Source organism: Bipolaris zeicola, assembly GCF_000523435.1.
Source record: "Bipolaris zeicola 26-R-13 unplaced genomic scaffold scaffold_10, whole genome shotgun sequence".
Taxonomy (NCBI): Eukaryota; Fungi; Ascomycota; class Dothideomycetes; order Pleosporales; family Pleosporaceae; genus Bipolaris; species Bipolaris zeicola.
This window is the reverse complement of record NW_006912059.1, coordinates 264,859-285,914: the sequence shown is the minus strand read 5'-3', so window position 1 is coordinate 285,914 and position 21,056 is coordinate 264,859. Positions and strand designations below refer to the sequence as shown.

The 21,056-nt window shown below is 49.2% G+C and overlaps 8 protein-coding genes across 8 annotated transcripts; 4 read left to right on the top strand and 4 right to left on the bottom strand.

Moving 5' to 3' along the window:
- Positions 1-1,649: 1,649 nt before the first annotated feature.
- Positions 1,650-4,385, bottom strand: COCCADRAFT_72439 (uncharacterized protein; the record flags this gene model as incomplete). Its single annotated transcript, XM_007709706.1, has 5 exons — positions 1,650-2,412; positions 2,468-3,124; positions 3,351-3,878; positions 3,939-4,171; positions 4,230-4,385. Coding segments are annotated over 5 exons (2,337 nt in total), but the record flags the coding sequence as incomplete, so codon positions are not given.
- Positions 4,386-4,793: 408 nt separating this feature from the next.
- COCCADRAFT_33011 (uncharacterized protein) lies at positions 4,794-6,000 on the bottom strand (the record flags this gene model as incomplete). Its single annotated transcript, XM_007709654.1, has 6 exons — positions 4,794-5,165; positions 5,230-5,280; positions 5,317-5,453; positions 5,518-5,584; positions 5,663-5,792; positions 5,846-6,000. The coding sequence occupies 6 exons, from the start codon at positions 5,998-6,000 to the stop codon at positions 4,794-4,796; spliced, it is 912 nt and encodes a 303-aa protein (XP_007707844.1).
- A 775-nt stretch (positions 6,001-6,775) lies between these two features.
- COCCADRAFT_84331 (uncharacterized protein) lies at positions 6,776-8,289 on the top strand (the record flags this gene model as incomplete). Its single annotated transcript, XM_007709705.1, has 3 exons — positions 6,776-7,086; positions 7,170-7,585; positions 7,634-8,289. The coding sequence occupies 3 exons, from the start codon at positions 6,776-6,778 to the stop codon at positions 8,287-8,289; spliced, it is 1,383 nt and encodes a 460-aa protein (XP_007707895.1).
- Positions 8,290-9,648: 1,359 nt separating this feature from the next.
- COCCADRAFT_84539 (uncharacterized protein) lies at positions 9,649-12,550 on the top strand (the record flags this gene model as incomplete). The annotated part of the gene is made up of 7 exons (XM_007709704.1): positions 9,649-9,870; positions 9,910-10,068; positions 10,117-10,139; positions 10,189-10,241; positions 10,288-10,742; positions 10,790-12,333; positions 12,409-12,550. 7 exons carry the CDS (start codon positions 9,649-9,651, stop codon positions 12,548-12,550), a joined length of 2,598 nt encoding a protein of 865 aa, XP_007707894.1.
- A 672-nt stretch (positions 12,551-13,222) lies between these two features.
- On the bottom strand, positions 13,223-14,061 carry COCCADRAFT_84446 (uncharacterized protein; the record flags this gene model as incomplete). The annotated part of the gene is made up of 4 exons (XM_007709703.1): positions 13,223-13,308; positions 13,355-13,651; positions 13,753-13,870; positions 13,996-14,061. The coding sequence occupies 4 exons, from the start codon at positions 14,059-14,061 to the stop codon at positions 13,223-13,225; spliced, it is 567 nt and encodes a 188-aa protein (XP_007707893.1).
- Positions 14,062-14,459: 398 nt separating this feature from the next.
- On the top strand, positions 14,460-15,430 carry COCCADRAFT_84625 (uncharacterized protein; the record flags this gene model as incomplete). The annotated part of the gene is made up of 2 exons (XM_007709702.1): positions 14,460-14,598; positions 14,700-15,430. 2 exons carry the CDS (start codon positions 14,460-14,462, stop codon positions 15,428-15,430), a joined length of 870 nt encoding a protein of 289 aa, XP_007707892.1.
- A 316-nt stretch (positions 15,431-15,746) lies between these two features.
- On the top strand, positions 15,747-17,696 carry COCCADRAFT_22661 (uncharacterized protein; the record flags this gene model as incomplete). Its single annotated transcript, XM_007709629.1, has 1 exon — positions 15,747-17,696. The coding sequence occupies one exon, from the start codon at positions 15,747-15,749 to the stop codon at positions 17,694-17,696; it is 1,950 nt and encodes a 649-aa protein (XP_007707819.1).
- Positions 17,697-20,739: 3,043 nt separating this feature from the next.
- Positions 20,740-21,009, bottom strand: COCCADRAFT_84627 (uncharacterized protein; the record flags this gene model as incomplete). The annotated part of the gene is made up of 1 exon (XM_007709701.1): positions 20,740-21,009. The coding sequence occupies one exon, from the start codon at positions 21,007-21,009 to the stop codon at positions 20,740-20,742; it is 270 nt and encodes an 89-aa protein (XP_007707891.1).
- Positions 21,010-21,056: the final 47 nt, after the last annotated feature.

The window sequence follows — 21,056 nt, the reverse complement described above, 5'->3', positions numbered from 1 at the left end:
GTGGTGCAGTGGCTGCGCGGCGTGGTGTTGTTGCTATAGAGCCTCCTGCGGCACCTCGCACCCACACCACGCGCAGCGGCCGAACAGCAACTTTATATAATTAATTTATATAGTAGAATATTGTCGCCTAGGCGTATAGAGCAATCTAACGAATTATCTCGTGACAATAGCTATTGTATGTGGCTCTATAGCCTCAGGTTTGCAGGTGCGCATTAGGGGGGTTCGGCGCATTGCGCGAATCCGCGCATTGCGCGCACGGACACGGTATCTTCGAAAATCAAAATATTTCTGGAGAACATTGCAGGAACAGCCTTTGCCAAGACCCCACCAACAAAGCCGCCGCTCACAACAAGCCACCCAACATAACACAGTTAATTCAACATCTATAGGATAGTTCTGCACTCATGTGAATCTATTTTCTCACCACACCTATTGAGCGCATTGTGTATGATGGGACTGCGGGATGCATCCCGTTGATGCTACGCTGTTTTGGTGGGGGCCGCTTTCATCCCAGGCTCCGATTTGCCGGTAGACTGAGAGTAGTGGATATAAAGTACCGCACTACGACAAACTACACATTCACGCCTAAGCCCCCTTGTAAGGGCTATCTTGTATTGAGAGGATCCAGCTTAGGTCCTCGCATCTTGCGGTTGCTGTTAGCCTCAGCCGGAGATGGCCAAGCGGTCATGTATTAGCTAGCGACGCTAGTATTATAGTAGAGGCTAACATGTCTGCTGATCGAACTCATTTTCAAGAGCTTCAATCCTTTGGCGGAAATGTTTACCCACTTGGCTTCCAAGCCATCGTTGAAACACCAGTTCCTCTACCATCCTTTGGCGGAGTTGTCTCTTGATGCCATCTGAGACTGCCTTCCATCCCTCGTAGTTGGGTCTACGCCCCTGGGTAACCCACATTTTTTCGGCCATCATTGCCACCATGTGTACTTCCGGGAGTCCGAGACCATGGTGTTGAGGTGGGATGTCGAGCCCTTCATTCTTAAAGGGCGATTGGCGTTCTGAAATCTCTATAGAGATTTGAAGCTCTTTGATCTCTAAGACGGAAACCTTGTTGTGATCTAAGAGACGCCTCCTATTCCATTCGATACGAAACTCATCATCGCTATTAGGACAATAGTAATCGCTTACGGAATCTTTTATATCATTGTCGTAAGGATCAGTGTTTTCATCCACATAATCTTTCTCATCCCAGTCAAGATTAGAGTACTGCTCTCCCTGCGGAAGTAGACCTGTACGTTGAGTTAGAAGTTGACCGATATTTCGAGCAGTACGTCGAGCAGTATGTCGACTTGGACTCGGGCTTGAGCTTCGGCTCGGGCTCGGGCTTGAGCTTGAACTTGGAATTGCGCTTGAACTTCGACTTGGACGTCGAAACTTTTGTCCATTCAAACTCGGATTTGGACTTGGACGTGGAGTTCTTTGAGTTGTCCGCCCAGTTTTCAGTAACACTGACTCTGCGATAGTCAGGATTGTTCCCCAGCTTGGCATCTTCCATTCGAACGGCTCCGGTGATGTTGCGAAGCGGGGTTGAGAGAAAAGCCGTGGCCAGAATATACTTGCAAACATTATAGCCTCGCATCGTCGCCGAACAGGGATCGCATAGTTGAAAATGGTCCAGGAACTATCCGATTTGGATTGAAGAGCCCTGAAATGCTCATAGACCTCATCGAGCTGTCTTTCCATCTTTTTGCGGTTATCTATGGCCCTTCCAAATCCAACATACATCATAGGCGTCCGCCCGATGTTTGAATAATTCCCGTCACGCTTGATATCGTTCTGAAAGCTGTGAATCGCCACAGAGAATGCGTCATGGATGAATTCTTCTCTTGATTTATCGTCGTGAAAGCATCTCCCCAAGTGGTGAAGCGGTTGCGGTAATTCGAGTAAGGTAACGGAGCTTCCGTCCGAGGTTAAAGTTGTGCCCTCCACTTCCCCAGAAGGGTGAACCCAAGTACCAATAAGATCTTTGCACTCGATGAAGAACAAAGCTGATATGATCCCAATAGTATCGAAAAATTGCAAGTCATTCCAGTGGCCATTTGGGCCACAGAAGAGCCTCAGGAGCCAGTCAGGGACACGATTCATCCATGGATAAAGTACATCGATTGAGCCTTCGCGATTCAAATAGAGCTTGGGAGAACAAGCCCTCTTGAACAGGTCTTTTCTCAAGTTTGAAGGATCGAGGAAGCACAGAAGGTAAAGGAACTTTGCTGCCCCGGGATATTCTTTGGCGATCGCGTTGATTGAAACCCTCCAAGTCGCGAGGACAGAGGCGGAATAGTCTTGAGCGATTGGATGGTTTCGCCCAAGAGCACGTTCGACCAACTCGTGCTTTTGAGATTCGTACAGCTTTACATAGGTATCTATTCGACCCCCAAGGTTATGCTTGATGTATCTATGTTGAAAGTTTATAAGTGTGAAAGAACTGTTCCAGGGCTCTATAGACTTACGTCCCAGCAAGGTCAATCGCCAGAGGAATGCAATCCAATGTCTCCACCACCTGTTTTGCTTGTTCAAGCTGCTCTCCCTGGACCAAGCCTGTGGATGTGCCGAAAACATGGTGGATCAGAAGCTGCTGAGCGCTATCCAAGGGAAGACCTTTCAGTTTTATTGCATGGCCACCAAGTCTCTCTGCCTCTTGTCGTCTGGAAGAAACAATTATACATCCACCTGGAGCAGAAGGGAAATACTTTGGCAATTGATCAATCATGTGGATCTCATCAGCACGATCTATCAGAATGAGCCATTTCTGGTTCCTTCTCCTCAACTCCTTCTGAATTGCATCAACATTCCTTTGAAGTTTTGGTATGAATGGGGCAACAGTAGTTGTAGTCCTGGAGTTTGATACCCAAGTACGAGGTAGGACAAGACCGAGCTGCTCTGCAGCAAGAGAGAACGTGTCATTCAGGAAGTCCAATGACTGTGCATCAATCCAAAGGACAACTCCATATGCGTCTCGATGCGTCCAGGCGTACTGCAGCATCAACTGTGTCTTTCCGGAGCCGCCAAATCCCACAATGGATATGATTTTAGGTCTGAGCGAATCCGAGAATGTGGATCCAAGAGCACTTTCAATAGTCAACATTTCTTCTCTGGGTGCGAAGTTACTGACTGGATGCTTTCGAATATGTTCAGGCTGATAAAACCCAAAACCTGTTTTGGATGATCTATGTGGCATTACGTGAACCAGACTTTGATAATTGTTCAGAGGAGCTTGAGGGATGTCGAGGCTAACTCGGTGTCAGCCTCTTTTTTGCACAGATTGTTAGAAACATGCAATTGAAATCCTACCTAATATTCTCTTCTAAGAGGCTTCTTTTGCATCTCTCTAACATATCTTCCTGAGCCGTCGTTCTGAGGTATGTGAGTGTGTTTGCCATCATCTCATCTTCTTTTTCCCACTCATCCAAACCTACTCCCTGGAGACCATTGGTCGGATTGAAACGGAAGTATTTATGGCGATATATACCCTGTTGATGGGAATACTGCGCTGCAAACGACTCTGCCGTTTTCTCCGTATTCATTGCTATTTTGGAGCATGCTTCCGCAACCGAAATTAATCCACGACCAAGTTTCATGGATGATGATACACCTGTTCCTAAGCTCACAATTGTAGATATGTCTCTAGTGGGGTATTCCTTCCGGACTTCGTTGATGAGCTCAAATATTGGATTGTTCGCACCAAGCCCACCATCACGGAAATCCATCCCATTCGGAAATTTAATTGGCGCAAAGAAAGTCGGTGCAGCAGAGGTAGCTCTGGCAGCCTCCCAGATTGTACAGTCAAATGGTTCCTCAGCCGTAGATGGATAGCTCCGTAAGCGCTGTATGCCACCGTTGACCATTGTGGCACATACGAAACTGGAGAGGGATAATAAGTCAGCATTCTCATATGGTCTTGTTTGATTGGAGTCTACACACATAGGACATTTTGGTCTGTCTTCATACAACTTCACACTTCCACCGTCCGTATCCGAGCCCAGACGTGCTGAGACAATCTCCTTAATGACTTTCTCCAAAACCTCATGGTCAAAAGTCTCTGATCCCAGCACCTTGTGGACAAATGTGCCTCCGATATGTATTCGTTTTCTTGGAGTGAATACACGCTTCGAGAGCCGTTTGTATGCGTCTATTGCTGCTTCCACATCCATCTCCTATATATATATGAATCGTAATCAGATATGTGACTGATATGGTCCAGGTTCCACGTACGAGCCGCCCAAGCATTATAGCAATAAGACCACCGGTGCTTGTTCCCACGATCATATCGAAAACATCGCAAGGCTTCGGCGGACGCTGAGGGTTGATCAAGTACATGAGGCTCCTAAGCATGAGAAGGATAACGAGGCCGCGCACCCCACCTCCATCTGTATAGCGTTGTCAGCAAGGCTGCAGGGACATTATCGACATGAAAGGTGCTTTCCTAGGGCGAGAAGCCTTAGCGGCGCCATCATACACAGAATTTACCGTGGATATGTTGCGCAAGAGACGTCACAGCGTCAGACTTCTAGAGATTGAATAGCCACTCCAAAGCAAGGCTAGGGGGAAAGGTTATCGGAGAAGGGATGATATCAGGCAGCAGTAGTTCAATCAGCTGCTAATCTGTCACGTTAAGATAGCTATTCAGCTCCAGATACCGCTTATGCAGTATACTGTACCTTTTGGGGCTGCGTGGCGCAGTAGAGCTGGGCTGTCTTCTCATAGTAATCGCTTATAGGCTGCAGTCATAATATTACCCGCTCTCAAATGGCACATGCATGAAGCCTCCCCGCCACCTCATCTGTCCGTCAAAATGGCCTCCTTCCACAACAGATGCTCCATAACCTGATTTATCGTTGGCCTGGCCCTTGGATCAATCTTCGTCATTCCAGATATCATCTTCTGTGCCCCAGAGCCGAATGCATGCCCCCACACCTCGAAGCTCATGCCTGGATGGTCTTGCACAAACAAATCAGTCTCTTTAGATAATATTCTGAGAGCTTTTGTCCATTTCTCGCAACTAATGACATTGAGCAGACCCTGGTTCGCTGGTCCAAAATACGAGAAGTGTCGCGTCACTACTGCTTGCTGGGGGCTTGTACCGAGCTTAGCGAGCTCCGGACAATCGTTGATGAGTCGCGGTTCCCTACCCCCGAGGGTATATATGCACTGCACGAACACTTAGCACGAGTTCCTTCAGTGATAGCCACGAAAACGGTGGAAAGCAACTCACAACCAGTCCGAATGAGTAAACGTCTGAAGCCTTCGACAAACCTCTCCCAGTCTGCCCTTCTGCACTGCGCTACATGGCGTTTCTTACTGCACAAGTTTTATAAAGCAGCGCTCCCTTATCGAACCTAAAGGCGATATCAAAGTCGCCTAAAGCGACGTCGGTGATTGTCTTGGTACCCTCTTCGTCGCAAGTCCAGTTGACCAGTATATTATCGGATTTGATGTCTGTCAAGATCGATTGTCAATTGGGATACTGTGGTGTTAGATTGATTTGAACTGCTGAGCGTACCCATGTGGAGCCAGTTCTTGCCATGTAGTTCTTGTATTGCTTCTCCTGTCTCTTGCAGAATTTTCTTCTGTGCTGCACCTGAGATTGCTGGATCGTCTCAGAGCAGTCCAAGCAGGGTTTGTTGATAAAAGGGATAGATTAGGACGTTCTCTTCTTCGCTTGAATCAGCATGCATGCGAAGCCAACGGGACTCGGGGAAATCAGCTGCAAGGCGTAATGACAGGTCGTAGAATGGTTTGGCTACTCTCATGGAAATAAAAGACTGGCCATGGGATCTAAAACCACTTCTGTCAAGATAAATTCTATAGGTGAGCGTTTTATGGCGTACTCGGCTTTGAAGACACTGAGTCTAGGATCTTTGCGATCCGCGAGCACCTCGCGCTGAGCGTATACCCGACCTGATTTACCCACGATGGTGGATGTCATTCTGATGCAGATACGTGGAATCAGGGGTATGCAATAGGCCAAACGATTGAGAAGCATCGGTGGAGATCTTTGTAGTCGGAATCTATGGGGAAAAGGATGTCTTGATGGTTGAAAATTCATCGTAATTGCTGTAGAATTGTGTTACCCAGTGCTGTGCTACTTAACTCGGTTAGGCTAGGCACCCACTCATTTTCTTAGTGCCATATCCAGTGAGTGAAAGTAAAGGAATCACCTAAAGAAAGCGGGTGCTGTGGTGAAGAAGTTGCAATGTCTGGAAAAGGTAGCTGACAGCAAACACCACTTCATCGACCTCAACACAGAATCACGAATCTTGATGGATGGTGAAAGAGAATTTGTTCTCAAGTTTCCTAGTCGCATGCACTATTCCATTGGGTTTCAAAAATTACATCCATAATCTTGGATTGCAGAAGCTTAGCAGACCGTACCTGCGTATAGTCATCATTCCAAAATGAAAGCCAGTCTGGATATCTAAAATCTTCAACAAAGCAAGTATGTACAGTGACTAGAGCAGAAATGGTCTTGTCTGTTGTGAAAAACGTCAGTGACAGGTTGATGGTCGCTCCCATTACGTTGGTGTTGAACGCGACTGATCGGCGTCTCGGGGCGGTGACGCCAAGAGTCGGAGCGGAGCTAAGTAATCGCGGGAGCTCTCACCTTCGTAATCCATAGCTGCCTCACAAACAGAGCCTCATCAACGCTGCACTATCTTCAATCACCCACCTGCGGGTTTTACTTACGATTGCCGGGATATAGTACCACTTGTCTTGGTTGACTAGTTTTCACATACAATCACTTACGCTAGACCGCCACCATGTCCACACTCGAGGATCTCGATGATCTTGAGCGCCACGAGAAGGAAGAGAGAAAGGACGATGACAAGAAAGACAGCGGCAAGGACGGAAAGAAGGCTGACGGCGATGCGGACATGAAGGATGCGGAGCCAGAGGAGGAGCAGCTCGACGAGGAGATCCTAAACTCAAGTACACGAGACATCATTGCGCGGAGGCGGTTACTGGAGAACGACATGCGCATCATGAAGAGCGAGTTCCAGCGGCTCACACATGAGAAAGCATCGATGAATGAGAAGATCAAGGACAACCTAGACAAGATTGAAAACAACAGGTACGCCATCTCGCTGCCGGCGACCGGCCCCGCAGCGTGTTTACCAACCGCCATCTTCAGGGCGATATGTTGACATGCTACAGGCAACTACCCTATCTTGTCGGAAACGTCGTCGAAATCCTCGATCTCGATGTCACAGCGGAGGCCGCCGAGGAAGGTGCAAACATTGACCTAGACGCCACCCGTGTTGGCAAGTCGGCCGTCATCAAGACATCTACGCGACAGACAATATTCCTGCCCCTCATCGGCCTTGTCGATCATGAGAAGCTCAAACCCGGAGACTTGATTGGTGTAAACAAGGATTCTTACCTTGTTCTAGACACACTGCCGGCAGAGTACGACAGCCGAGTCAAGGCCATGGAAGTCGACGAGAAGCCAACGGAAAAGTACACTGATGTCGGAGGCTTGGACAAGCAGATTGAGGAGCTTGTAGAGGCGGTAGTCTGGCCAATGAAGGAGGCGGAACGATTCAAGAAGATCGGCATCAAGGCTCCCAAGGGTAAGCATAGTGCTCGAGTGCCTAAGGACAGTGACTAACAAGGGATAGGTGCATTGATGTACGGCCCTCCGGGTACTGGAAAGACGCTTCTTGCACGAGCGTGCGCTGCGCAAACCGACGCTACGTTCCTCAAGCTTGCCGGCCCACAACTTGTACAAATGTTCATAGGTGACGGCGCTAAGCTGGTCCGAGACTGCTTCGCTCTAGCGAAAGAAAAAGCGCCGTCAATTATTTTCATTGATGAGTTGGACGCCGTCGGCACAAAGCGTTTCGATTCCGAAAAGTCCGGAGACAGAGAAGTGCAACGAACGATGTTGGAGCTTCTCAACCAGCTGGATGGTTTTGCCTCGGATGACCGCGTGAAGGTCTTGGCCGCCACCAACCGAGTCGATGTCTTGGATCCCGCCCTGCTCCGTTCTGGCCGTCTGGACAGGAAGATTGAGTTCCCGCTGCCAAACGAGGAGGCTCGCGCACAGATCATGCGCATTCACTCAAGGAAAATGACCGTCGACGATGGTGTCAACTGGCAAGAGTTGGCACGCAGTACCGATGAGTTTGGTGGAGCTCAGCTGAAGGCCGTATGTGTCGAAGCTGGCATGATTGCTCTCCGAACTGGTCACCAGAAGATCAGCCATGAGCATTATGTGGATGCTATTGCTGAAGTGCAGGCGAAGAAGAAGGACACGGTCAACTTCTACGCATAAGGTGCGGTCAGATGGTGGTGGCTTTGCTGCTTGCAGGCATGTGTTCTTGTACCCGGCTTGTAATAATACTTAGACCTTCATCGTAGTACCACTGCCGAAATGACGAACATGAATGAACAAAGGTTGTATCTTTGACTATATACTATGCTTACCGTCAGCTATGTGGAGATGAGACACAACAGCATGAAGGAGGGGCATCCATTGAAACGTGTGTTCATTTCCAAGACAATACCGATCAAGAGTCTAGTGTGACCGTATCTGTCAATGCGGCGCATATCACATGGCCAAGCATAGCAGTAACGAAGTTGCCTCCACTTCCATCACTTGCCCCCAACCCCAAACAGTTCGCTATGGACTACAGATGCCCCTCTCGGCACTTTACCGTCGAGCTTCAACGGCACAGAAGGGTGATCCCGGCAAGAAAACGGGTGGGAAACAAATTACAGGCTTACTAGTCATCACAACTTGTGTTGCGCTGCGCTACCTGTGAGTCCATTTTCGTGTTGCAACAGCACTTTGCAGCCATGTAGCACCATGATATTGACCATCTACACGTTTCTCTGTCAACAGTCTTTCTGGCTGTCTGATACCAATGTACAGTCCGCATGCTTCTCTTTGGCCGGTGGCACTCTTTGTAGGTGATGGGCCGATCAGCACTTTGCTGACGACTGCGCAGAGTCTGCAAATGCCGACATGGTCCGGATCGTCAAGGGCTAGATAATACAAAGTGACTTGCAGAAAGGGAAACAGGGCCGAGGGTATTGCGCCTCGCTCATGTGTTCAAGAGCTGACCACGTTCCTGCATTTCCATCAGTAGTTCTGGCACGCCCTTCCTCGCCCCCTCTGATTGGCTCACGCTTCAACAACGGACCTCAACCACCCAACCTCAACACCAGGCACGCTACATCCACGCTACACCCACGCGCAATGATGGCTCGACATGATAGGCCGGTTATTCCATCGCCTCCCCATGGCTTCCCTGAAGATCTGGAGAGATACTCGGTCCCCTCCAAGACCCTGCATAGCCGCCTCTTGCGGTTGATTAGGTTGGGGCACTTCTCGCGGTTCACTATCACACCCGACGTCAGTGCAAGGTTGCCTCGTACCGTCTTAGAACCTTCGAAGCATGTGGCGGGCACCATTGGCTGAAAAGCCTCAAAGACAGCGAGCATGTTGCCTTACACAGTAGGTGGCTTGCCTGCAATCATGTGGGGGTGCATTGTGACGAACCGAAGTCGGAATGATGCTTCGGAATGCTTCTCATATAACCCCTCCATGGCGGGGGTTCTTTTTGTTTGACCGCATACTCTTTTCTCTTCTGTGGTCTTTGATCCTCTACTCTGTTGCAGCGTCGCAACTATGTTGGATTTCTTATCCTTCGTTCCGCGTGACCCCTTTCATCAGCTCACGGTCACTCTCTGTATCATTGGCCTCTTTCTTGCCGCCGTATTTGCCATTGCACTCAGACCAAAGAGCAAAGGACAAGAGCCTAGCACTGTCGAGGCATACCTGAAGTTCATCTATGGCTGCTTCTTGAAGCCGCACACTGGTGATGGATCTGGTAGCCAGCAAGACGCTCTTGTACGTCGAATACATAAAAATGTTGACCGTGACTAACAGAAGAAACAGGAAAGCTTCTACAAAGCCCAGGCTGAAGTCTACGATGCTACCCGTACCAGACTCCTTTGCGGCCGCGAGGATATGTTGGGACTGGTCGCTGCGCAACTGAAACACCGTGCTGAAGCTGGTCTGATTTCACAACGCCCGGTCTGGGTTGATGTAGGTGGATGCGTAAACTAGAGTCGATTTTGATACTAATCGTGGCAGATTGGTGGAGGAACTGGTTACAAGTAAGCGTTGATGTGCCAGTGTCACAATATCATACTGACGGACTTTTAGTGTCGAGCAAATGAACGCTTTCGTCCCAGTGACGAGCTTCTTCCGTTCAGTTTGTCAGTTGTCTGAGTCCCATGAATGAAGCATTACTGATTATCGTAGACGTCGTGGATCTCTCGCCTAGTCTCTGCGAAATGGCACGCAAGCGCTTCGCCCGCCTTGGGTGGACAAACGTCAAAGTCATCTGCCAGGACGCGCGTGCTTTCCGCCTGCATGAACACGAGCCACAAGCGTATGAACACAAAGAGAAGGTCTCCCAAGGTCAAACCGTTCGCGACCTTGATGAGAACGCTGATGCTGGAGGAGCTGAGCTCGTCACCATGAGCTACTCTCTAAGCATGATACCCGAGTTCTATCCCGTCATTGACTCTGTGGGCAGCCTTCTGAGCCCTAACGGCGTTTTTGGTGTCGTCGACTTCTACGTCCAGGACCAAGTGGACTTTAGGGGCAGGAACTATATCGGTGGTGCCATCGACCGTCATTGTATATGGCTCTCGCGAGTATTCTGGAGAGAATGGTTCGCTATCGACAGAATTTCACTTGGCCCTGCTCGAAGAGTAAGTTAAGTTCTTCAAAGTTTACAACGGGCTCTAACCTGTGCCAGGATTACTTGGAGTTCAAACACGGCACAATCCTAAGCATGAACGCCAGAAACAACTTCTTCAACACTGGTATCAAGCTACCTTACTACATCTGGATTGGATGTTCAAAGGACCACGGTGCTTCCACTCAAAAACTTGCCAAGATTGATGCCGCTGCTACGGAGTCGCCATACCTCAATGCGCTTGACCTTCAAACAGGAGCTGCACCAAGCGACGCAGAAGTCCACTCCAAAGCATACGAATGCGCAGTCGTCAATCTACAGTCCAGCTTGCCTCTTCCATCAGCATGGTACCAAAACCACCACTGGCGCATTCACTACGACTCTTCCCTTCCCAAGCACACTCGTTTCAACAACTCGTACATCTACGCATTTACCTGGGAAGACGATGTGGCTGATATGCGACTTCTGAAGCCAACTTCCAACGACGTCGTCCTCGCAATTGGATCTGCTGGAGACAACATTCTTGCTTTTTGCCTAGAGAACTGCCGTCGCGTCCATGCTGTAGATCTCAACCCGTCACAGAATCATCTGCTTGAGCTCAAAGTCGCTGCCTTCACATCACTCGGCTACCAAGATGTCTGGAAACTCTTTGGTGAAGGCAAGCACCCCGACTTCCACAACCTACTCATCCAGAAGCTCAGCCCGCACCTCTCCTCCGATGCGTTCCAATTCTGGGTCCAAAATGGCCCTTCCATCTTCTCTTCCTCGTCTTCCAAGGGTCTCTACTACTCTGGCGGCTCTGGAAATGCCATCGCAATCGCCGGTTGGCTCTTCCGCCTCCTAGGAATGACCGCTGACGTCAAAGCTATGTGTGCGGCGCAAACCCTCAACGAGCAGCGTGAAATCTGGCAACGCAGCATCAAGACCGTGCTCCACTCCAAGATCCTCACCTACGCCATCCTCGGCAACGAGAAGTGGTTGTGGAAAGCACTCGGTGTCCCCCCTGCCCAACGTGACGTCATCGAAGTCGACTTCAAAAAGACTCAAGACTACGACGAGGCCAAAGCAACAAAACCCAAAGATGCCGCTGCAGAATACATGGCCTTCCACGAAGAACCTTCAGACGAGGAACTCAAGTCTTCAAGCGGCAATGCAATCTACGAATACGTCCTCAACACCTTCGAGCCCGTAGTCAACACCACACTCCTCAGCACCTCAAACCACTACTACCTGCTCACTCTCCTCGGCCATTACACCCCAACCTCGCACCCTACCTACCTCTCCCCCAAGTCACATGTCAAGCTCTCCAAACCCGGTGCCTTCAACGGTCTACGCATCCACACCGACGAAATCTCAGAAGTCATTTCGCGCATGCGACCCGGCACTCTTACTATTGTCGTCGTAATGGACAGCATGGACTGGTTCCCACCCAACGGTACTCAAGCACTACGCCAGATCCGCGCGCTAAATCGCGCACTCAAAGTCAAGGGCCGCGTTATGCTACGTAGTGCGGGCTTGGAGCCATGGTACATCAAGGTCTTTGCCGAGTGCGGGTTTACGGTCAAGAGGGTAGCGGTCCGGTTACCAGGCACGTGTATTGATCGGTATGTTTCCTCTCTTTCCTACTCTTTACTTTTCATACCATATTCTATGCAAGTATACTAACGTGATGGCTACAGGGTAAACATGTACGCATCCACCTGGATTTGCACAAAAGAAGTTGACCTGGTCAAGGAGAACGGCTCAAAAGCGGGTGCGGGGCTGAGGAAGGCATCATTGGCTGAGTTGGAGCTTGAGGCTCCTGCTATGCGTGTTGAGTAGGACTGGTCTTTTTTTTTCCACCAGCCGTGGCGGTTTAGTCTATGCTTTTGTTGCGTTTGAGTAGCGTTGTTGGGCGGTTGTCTGATGCTGTTGCATGAAGTTCTTCTTCTTTTTTATTATTTTGTGTTAGATATCTGACCTAAAATGAATAACAGTATCTTTACATCCACTGGATGGAAAAACTGAGATTGATATTAGTAGTGTAGAGTAAAGTGGCGGGGGTCTGCAACTCGTGTTCGTTGCCCCGCTATTGCTAGTCTTGGTAGATACCGCTCACGACGTCTCAACTACTCCTGTTCAAGGTGCTTGTACAACAAGGCCGCAGCAGAATTCACAAACTAACAAGTCATCTCCCCAGTGTTGAAATGCAAAGACATCAGATGCCTTGAATTAATCGTGTTTTTGACATTTGCAGCTGTATCGCGCCGTCTAACCGAACTACGCATACAGCATCGTATATCATCCAACCATTATCGTATCAGCCAACGCACCACTACTAATCCCAAAACAATTCTCGTCTTTGCCAAAACGAGGCTTTCCAAGTCTATCGGGCGCCAAAAGGAAAAGCGCCGGTGTCCTAGATGCAAGCAGCACAAGGGCGAAACCCCTTCCCAAAAGTTGTACAATCTGATGAAAGCAAAGGTGGATGGATGCAGATTGATGCGGCCTGGCTTAGTTGGAAGCACCCGAGTAACGCGCCTTTCCGACAGTGAAGGGGACGTAGCGGTATTTAATCATGTGCTGGATTTGTCGTCGCACTGAATCGGTTAGTTGGTGTCGGAGTCGTGTGTAAACAGAACTTACTGGTCAGGCCAAAGAGAATCAGCCAGTAAACGACTAAGACGGGCCAGAAGACGGGCAGGTTGAAGATCTCGAACCAGCTGCAGAAGAAGCCGATGGAAATGGCCTTTGTGGTCGAGTACCAGAACTTGAACTCGGGCAGTCTGCGGACGAATGGGCGGAATTCTTGATCCTCTTTTGTAGGAAGGCCAGAGGCATTGCCGTCTTCCATGCCCTCATCTTGTTCGAGCGCTGGATCGAATTTGGGAGAGAGGAAGGCGAGGAAGAGGTTCAGGAGGTAGATGCCAAGAGAGTAGGCAACTGTAATCGTGGTCAGTAATGTGCATATTATAACAGATGCGTCGCCATATAGGACCATTCGAGAACGGTGGTATGTCGAAAGTGAAAGGGCAGATGCATACCAATGTACCATCCCTGAGCGAGGAATATGCGCAGACCAAAGAGCAGGAAGAGGACTCCTGTTCCTCCCCATCGGTATGTGGTGTATGGCGTTGACTTGTCTAGGTATGCTTGGAACATCTACGCAGCGCATTAGCAAATATGCCATCATCCAAAAGCCAGTTTTGCCTCTATCTTCGTCGCCTCATATATATTATCGCGCGTCGGCAATTAAATGCGCGATGCCCCCCGGGGAAATAACCTACCCGTCCATACTTTGTAGTTTGCGCTGTGACCGCAGAGAAGGGGGTATCAGGCTCCGGGGCGTCCATGGCTGCGTCGCTTGATTTTCAGTTTTGTGCGGTGAAGACTGTATCCTGGAGATGGCGACACTGGCGATGGTGTGGTCGGAATGGCGCGTCTTTAGTAGGGGCAAGTTGTTGAGTCGTGTCAAAATCATGAGCCTGCGGAACAGGGCTGTGGCTGAGAGCGGCACACAGTTGGGGATGGCGCTGGGCCCAAAAGAGTTTAGAGGCGTCATTGGCAGCTTCCCAGCAATTCCAGGCTTTGGCGGGCGCTTTACCGAGGTGGCCGATGCTACCCACTTGGAAGGGAAGCTATGTACATACATTTGCATGTGCTCTCTCGTCTTTACATTTACTCTCCTTGATTCAACTACAATATCCAAGAGCTGGTCTCAAGAGTGGACGTTCAATTGACGATAATCAATATGCAAGCATTCCGCTCAGCCCCAAGGGTAGCCTCCCAGTTCCGGTCTACCGGCCTACCTAGATTTGTGAGGGGAATCACTACCAATAAGTCGTACGAGCATGTGCTTGTGTCAGTGCCAAAGGAGGGTGTTGGCTTGAGTAAGTACGGAAGACGAGTTTTCAATCCCTCGTTCAAATACATCAATCTTGTATTGCACAGTAACAGCAATGCTCCAAGCACGTCTGCTGACAGCATCTAGTCCAGCTTAACCGGCCAAAGGCCCTCAATGCTCTCTGCACCCCTCTGATCCTCGAGGTCAATCAGGCCCTGCGTGACTTTCAGAATGACAAGTCAATTGGTGCCGTCGTCCTCACCGGTTCAGAGAGGGCTTTTGCGGCAGGCGCCGACATCAAGGAGATGAAAGACCTTACTTTTAGCGACGCGTATGGCAATGACTTTATAGAGTCTTGGTCAGATCTCGTTACATTCCTCAAGAAGCCTCTCATCACGGCTGTCAACGGTTACGCACTAGGAGGAGGCTGCGAGCTCGCCATGATGGGAGACATCATGTATGCAGGACCCAAGGCAACGTTTGGACAGCCAGAGATCAAGCTGGGTGTCATCCCTGGTGCTGGTGGATCGCAGCGCCTGACAAAGGCAATCGGCAAGTCAAGAGCCATGGAGATCATTCTTACGGGCGACAACATCGCTGCGCAGCAAGCAAGTGATTGGGGACTTGTCGCAAAGGTGTTCGAGACACCAGAGGCGTGCGTTGACGGCGCCATTGCAACAGCGGCTAAGATCGCATCTTACAGTCAAATTGCAGTCAAGGCGGCGAAGGAGGTGGTGAACAAGAGCCAGGATCTCGGTATCCGGGAAGGTGTCGAATACGAGAGGAGGGTGTTCCATGGCTTGTTTGGAAGCCAGGACCAGAAGATTGGCATGGCTGCTTTTGCGGCCAAGGAAAAGGCTTCTTGGACAAACAAATGAGCGACAAAACGGAGACGGTGTGTATGTAGTCGCCAAACTAAGCCATTAGTTTGCTCTTTAGCTATTCTTACTAAAAAATGGCAAAGCTGCACAAGGCACTTACAGAGCATGGCAATGCTAGAAATGCATCCCGCCTCAATTCAGTTAGACAGGCCTCGGTATAATGGTGGAGATAAGCCAGCTAGCTTATCACACGTGACAACCCGCGCGCGTGCATGGGCGTGTGACATGACGCGATCACTGTGGGGAGCACGGCGCCATCTGATATGCTACTGCTTCCCGATGCATCCGCTCTCTACCCATCTCATCTTGCACCATGGAAGCTACTCCACCGTGGCTACGAGACGCTCTCCGCTTCGCGTTGACAGCAACACCGTCGACCCCAGCACCGTGGTTCCAGCATGAATACGACAGCTTCAAAGCTGCTGGCGGCGGCCCCCTTGTAGATCCTGATGACCCTGGAAAAGACCCACGCTTTAGGAAACTAGTCGTTGCTATCCTATTTAGTCGGAGGCTTCTGAATACCTACAATCTGGTCCTGGTGGCCGTCTTGTTGGTGTTTTCGATATGGCACTGGGGCGAGAAGTTTATGATGCACCGGCGGAGACGGGCAGCTACCACCCAGACACGCAATAACGAGGCCAACAGCACAGAGGATGCAGAAGCCTGGAGCAGCTCAAGCAGCACTATAGAAGGCAGTGCAACACCACCGGATAGTACCACTGTGAAGACATCCAACAGCGCCGACGAATCCAGTCCTCTGCTTCCTTCACGACGACCGCAGCCCAAGCCCGTTGGTGTATGGAGACCATTTTACATACTCAAGGCCGCTCTCCAATACCAACCGCCTCGCATACCCGTCATCAACAAAACGCTTCCTACCAACGCCGTCTCACTGCTTGTCCTCGCATGGGTTGGCTTGAACATCTTCTATAACCTCTACCGCATGCCCTTGACCTTCTTCTACCTCTTCGTATTTGCCGACCGATGTGGCCTCATCTTCGTCGCAAATCTGCCTTTGCTATACCTTCTAGCCGCAAAGAATCAGCCCATCAAGTTTTTGACAGGCTATTCTTACGAGAGCCTGAACATCTTTCATCGAAGGGTTGGTGAACTCATGTGCTTGGAGGCTTTCTTGCACTTTTTAGGCATGATAGCCGTATGGTACGGGATGCTGAGACATCTGGGTTTCACGCTGGTCAAGTTCCTGTTCAACCGTGTGGTTCTTCTAGGCTTGGCTGCCTTCATCGCATACGAGTTGATCTACTTTACGAGTCTAGGCAGTTTCCGGCAGAGGTGGTACGAGATATTTCTGGGCCTTCACATAGTGCTCCAAGTCGCCGGACTGGTGTTCCTATGGTTCCACCACCACACCTCCAGGCCATATGTTGGTATTTCCCTTGCCATCTTCCTTATCGACAGACTCGTGTATCGGCTGTGGCTGAAATCGAGCACGCATCCCGCAACCCTTACCGTCCTCGAAGATGACGAAACCTTCCTCGTCTCCGCAAACTGGGAAGTAGCTTCTCGAAAGTCTGCACTAGCACCGAAGAACATGAGGCAAGGATGGAAACCGAATGAACACATCTTCCTTACTGTGCCCGCCTTGTCCCGAAAACACGCCATACAATCTCATCCGTTTACCATATTTTCCGCTGCTCCGACAACAACAAACGACGATTCGCAAGGAAAACACGCATGTTTCACTCTGCTTATTCGCACCCAAGCCGAATCAGGCTTCACTCGTACCCTCCTCCAACACGCCCGCACCACCTCGCAAACCCGCATCCGCCTTGATGGTCCCTATGGCTCCTCCCACGCTCTGGATATGCTTGAAGCTTCTAATACTACCATTCTCATCGCAGGCGGCTCTGGAATTGCAGTCGCATATCCCCTTGTTCACTCCCTTCTCTGCCCCTCTTCAACCGATCCCGAAACCGCTTCCACCCGCACCAAGAGGAAAGTCAAGTTACTCTGGATTACTCATGCGCCCGACCACCGCCTGTGGATCCCGGACAGTAAACTTGAGGAACTCGAAAACTGGGGCTTGGACGTACTCATTCCGCCCCCGACTAGTACGGCCGGACGACCAAATGTCGGATATATTTTGAGGGAGTGGGTAGAGCAGGAAACAAGGAAAGGGGGCAGAACGGGTGTTGTGGTTAGTGGGCCTGATGGATTAGTGAGGGATGTGAGGAATACGTGTGTGAAGATGATATACAATGGTAGAGATGTAGATGTTCAGGTTGAGAAGTTTGGGTGGTGATATATCTGGCGTTCCTTTTTGTTAGATCTTTGGGATACATACAGGATATGTTTGTAGGTTTCCCTCTTTAAGACTGAATTTGAACGAAGCGGCGACGCTCCTCTTCTTGTCTTAGATTTGTGTCTTTACGTATGTGGTTCGTGTGGATATTTTATTGTGCGGTCATCCATTCAACTAGAGTTAGGTATCGATACCACCGCAGAGATCATGGATAAAAAGTCCTGAGATCGACGCCTACTTCTCATTTGAAATAGTGAAGTCGAAAAAGCGCTGATCAGGGACCTAGTTTCTCGCCTCTCCCCCCTCGCTTACCCACATAGGGTTCTATTCATGACAGATGATCGCCGTTTAAAAAAAAGCTAAAATTCATGTCTTAGTGTTACCCACTAGTAGTGCGCGATTAGTCGCATTGATCAAACACTTGCTCTCAGAAAAGGCCATAGCGCTTGTTCAAGAATACAAGTATGCCACTCACTTCGATGCTGAAGTGAGTGGAAGTGTTACACACTGCTTTATGGCATCCAGGTGCATAATCCGTGCTGACTGCACTGCAGAATTTACTGGAAGCAATTTTAGACCTGCCACTGTTAGATAAAGATGAAGAATAGCAGTACTGTATTGTGCAGTGTGTGCAGAATACTACAAGACATCAGGTGCTTTGACTGAAGTTGAGGTTGTCAAGGTTCCTAAGTCACGTCAATATTTACACTCTACTGTATGCAGCAGCATCTTGGAGATTTGTAGAACTCATCAAAAAGAAATGGGTCGATTTCGAACGTACGCGTTAACCGCTTGCCAGTTAGGCATTGTCGAGTACTCGCTCTATATTAGGTTTACCGATACACTTGCAATGGAACCTGGCACTAGACCTCGCCCCTATATCTCTAGCTCTCGTGCCGATAAACCTCTCAAGTACCGATAAGTTAGAGTAGCTTGCTTGTTGTGATCACTTATCTTCACCAAAATCTCCCAACATGTTGAGGATATGCTCGATTTCCCCAACTTGGAGCATAAAAACAATACATTGACATGAAGAAATTGTGTACAACTACTTGGAGGATTTTCTGAAGCACCCGAAGATATATATCCAGTATCGTCTGCGTAAGAGACTTGCCTTTTAACTTTTCGGCTATGTAGATTGATACTAGCTATATGGCTCGGAAATCTTCTATGCATCACATCACAACCCGAATGAGCATCAAGGAGAAATTTACAACGAATGGTCCACGTTCGGCAAGTAGCTAGAAGATATTGAACCGATTCCTCTCATTTACTTTGATTTTAGAGATGTGATACCTCTGGAAGCCTCTATTTCGAGTGAGTCCAGAATCTTATCGAAGTTAGGGTTCCCTAACGGACTTCAAGTTAGAATGAAAATAAACGCCAAACTATGAATCTCGCCATAAGTATCGACTAATCCGTGCTTTAGTAGCTGTCTAGACTAAACTTTCGCAGCTCACTTCCAATTTCATGTCCTACCATATATCTTATTCCCAAAGCTATTATTCTCTTACAAAGATTTCAGCATTGGAAGTTGTGAATGCAAAATCACTACCAAGACCTTCTCAAAGTTTGTTATAGGTAGCTCAAGGGGATATCTGCCTTCAAAGATGAGAAATAATCGACTGACAAAGCTCCTCATCAGTAAGTTATCCGATGGATAATGGCAGAAAACTATGTTACATGCGATGCCATCATAATCGTTTCCGCAGTCACTCAAGAAGTACGAATCTGACATCTCGTTAAATCTCCTAAGCGGCTACTAGAGTGTACTCAATACACCAACGGCGGCCAGAGAAGCGAATACAGAGACGCAAACCACGACCGAATGTTAACTCTTTCCTAGTTGGAAGCGCCACCTGAACTCAGCTCGCTGCGAATTGGACTCTTGCGGTGAGGATGTTCTCAATTGGTTTCACAACCTGACTTAATCGAGGTGGATATTTAGACAAGAAAAGGTACAAACGAGAGAATCTAAAAAACGTGATGGTGATGGTGGCTGAAAGCTCGCCAGAAAGATAAACTCCACTGTGCAATGCGTACTCGTCACAAACATCGGAGTGAAACCTCTCCATTCACACCACGCATTCAAGAACAGAGTCAAGCACATCATCACACTATACTACTCCATCAACCATCCTATTACCATTCATAACCTACCCCCATACACCTCCACCCACCCTACTCAACGCACAAAGACTCTCTTTTCAGATCAACAGCGCTAACAACCGTTCAAACGGCCACGCACCCAAACGAACAAAAGAAGCAAATCTATACACAACGTCCTCACGCACGCACCCGCCACCCCCCAACGCACGCACATCCAAACGGCACACATACGCGATGGGCACACCCTTACTTCCCCCCCGCGGGAACCCCCAAAAAAAGCAATTGCCAAATCAAGTATGCAGAAGCGGGTAGGTAGGGTCATGCAATTTACCGATTTTGCGCATGTTTATGCCTCACCCTCGTTTTTGTTTACCAGTGTGTTCCCCGTATGCGTTCGCGTGCGCGCGCATGCGTGCGGCGTGTGTGCATGTGCGGTTTGCCTTGTTGCCTGTGCCACTTCCCTCCCCCGTTCCGAAAGGCGCGTGCATTGCAATGCGGGTAATTTCCTTGTATTCTTGTCCGCTTCACACATCCATGTAGGCCATCATCTCTCCCTCTTTTCTATGAAAGGAGGAAGGAGGAAGGAAGGAGATCATTGCGGTATGATTCACAAGACATGGTGATCATAATAGGGTATGGATGGGGTGATGTTGTTGTAGTACTTGGTTACATTCCCGAGCGTTTAGAAACAAAAGCCAGGCAATCGATAGCTTGAATATGAACGTTGGGGTAATTGAACAAGTTGCGCGTGCGTAATGATCCTAGCAAGGGGAAGGGAGACAAAGAAAGAGGGTACGCAATGTGATTTGCAAATTACGGGTAGTTATTTTGGCATGTGTAGTGCAATCGCAAGTTATTCCCAGTACGGATTTTCGCTGGGGTTGAAGACCTGAAACACAGCCATCGTCATGGCCACGATGGGCTGTCGTGTTTGTCAAGCCACATTCACGGGATTCCCAGGTAGTGTTTGATTCATGATGTTACCGCGTACCTGTTGTCGGGGAAGCGTAAGACCTCCCCCATGTCCATAGCTAAAACACGGAACTTGAAACCGATAAGCGAAAGCGAGTTTTGTCGATCGCAATGGCCATCTTCCCGTCTCCCTTCCCAACAAGTGGCGCGGGAGGGAAATCTTCCTTGTTGCAGGACGTGATCCATGCTCCCGTTCAAACAAAAACTTGAAACATTCGGCCTGCCCCAGCATGGTCCATGCGCCCAGGTTACCCACGCCGTCTTTCTGAAAGCATGTAC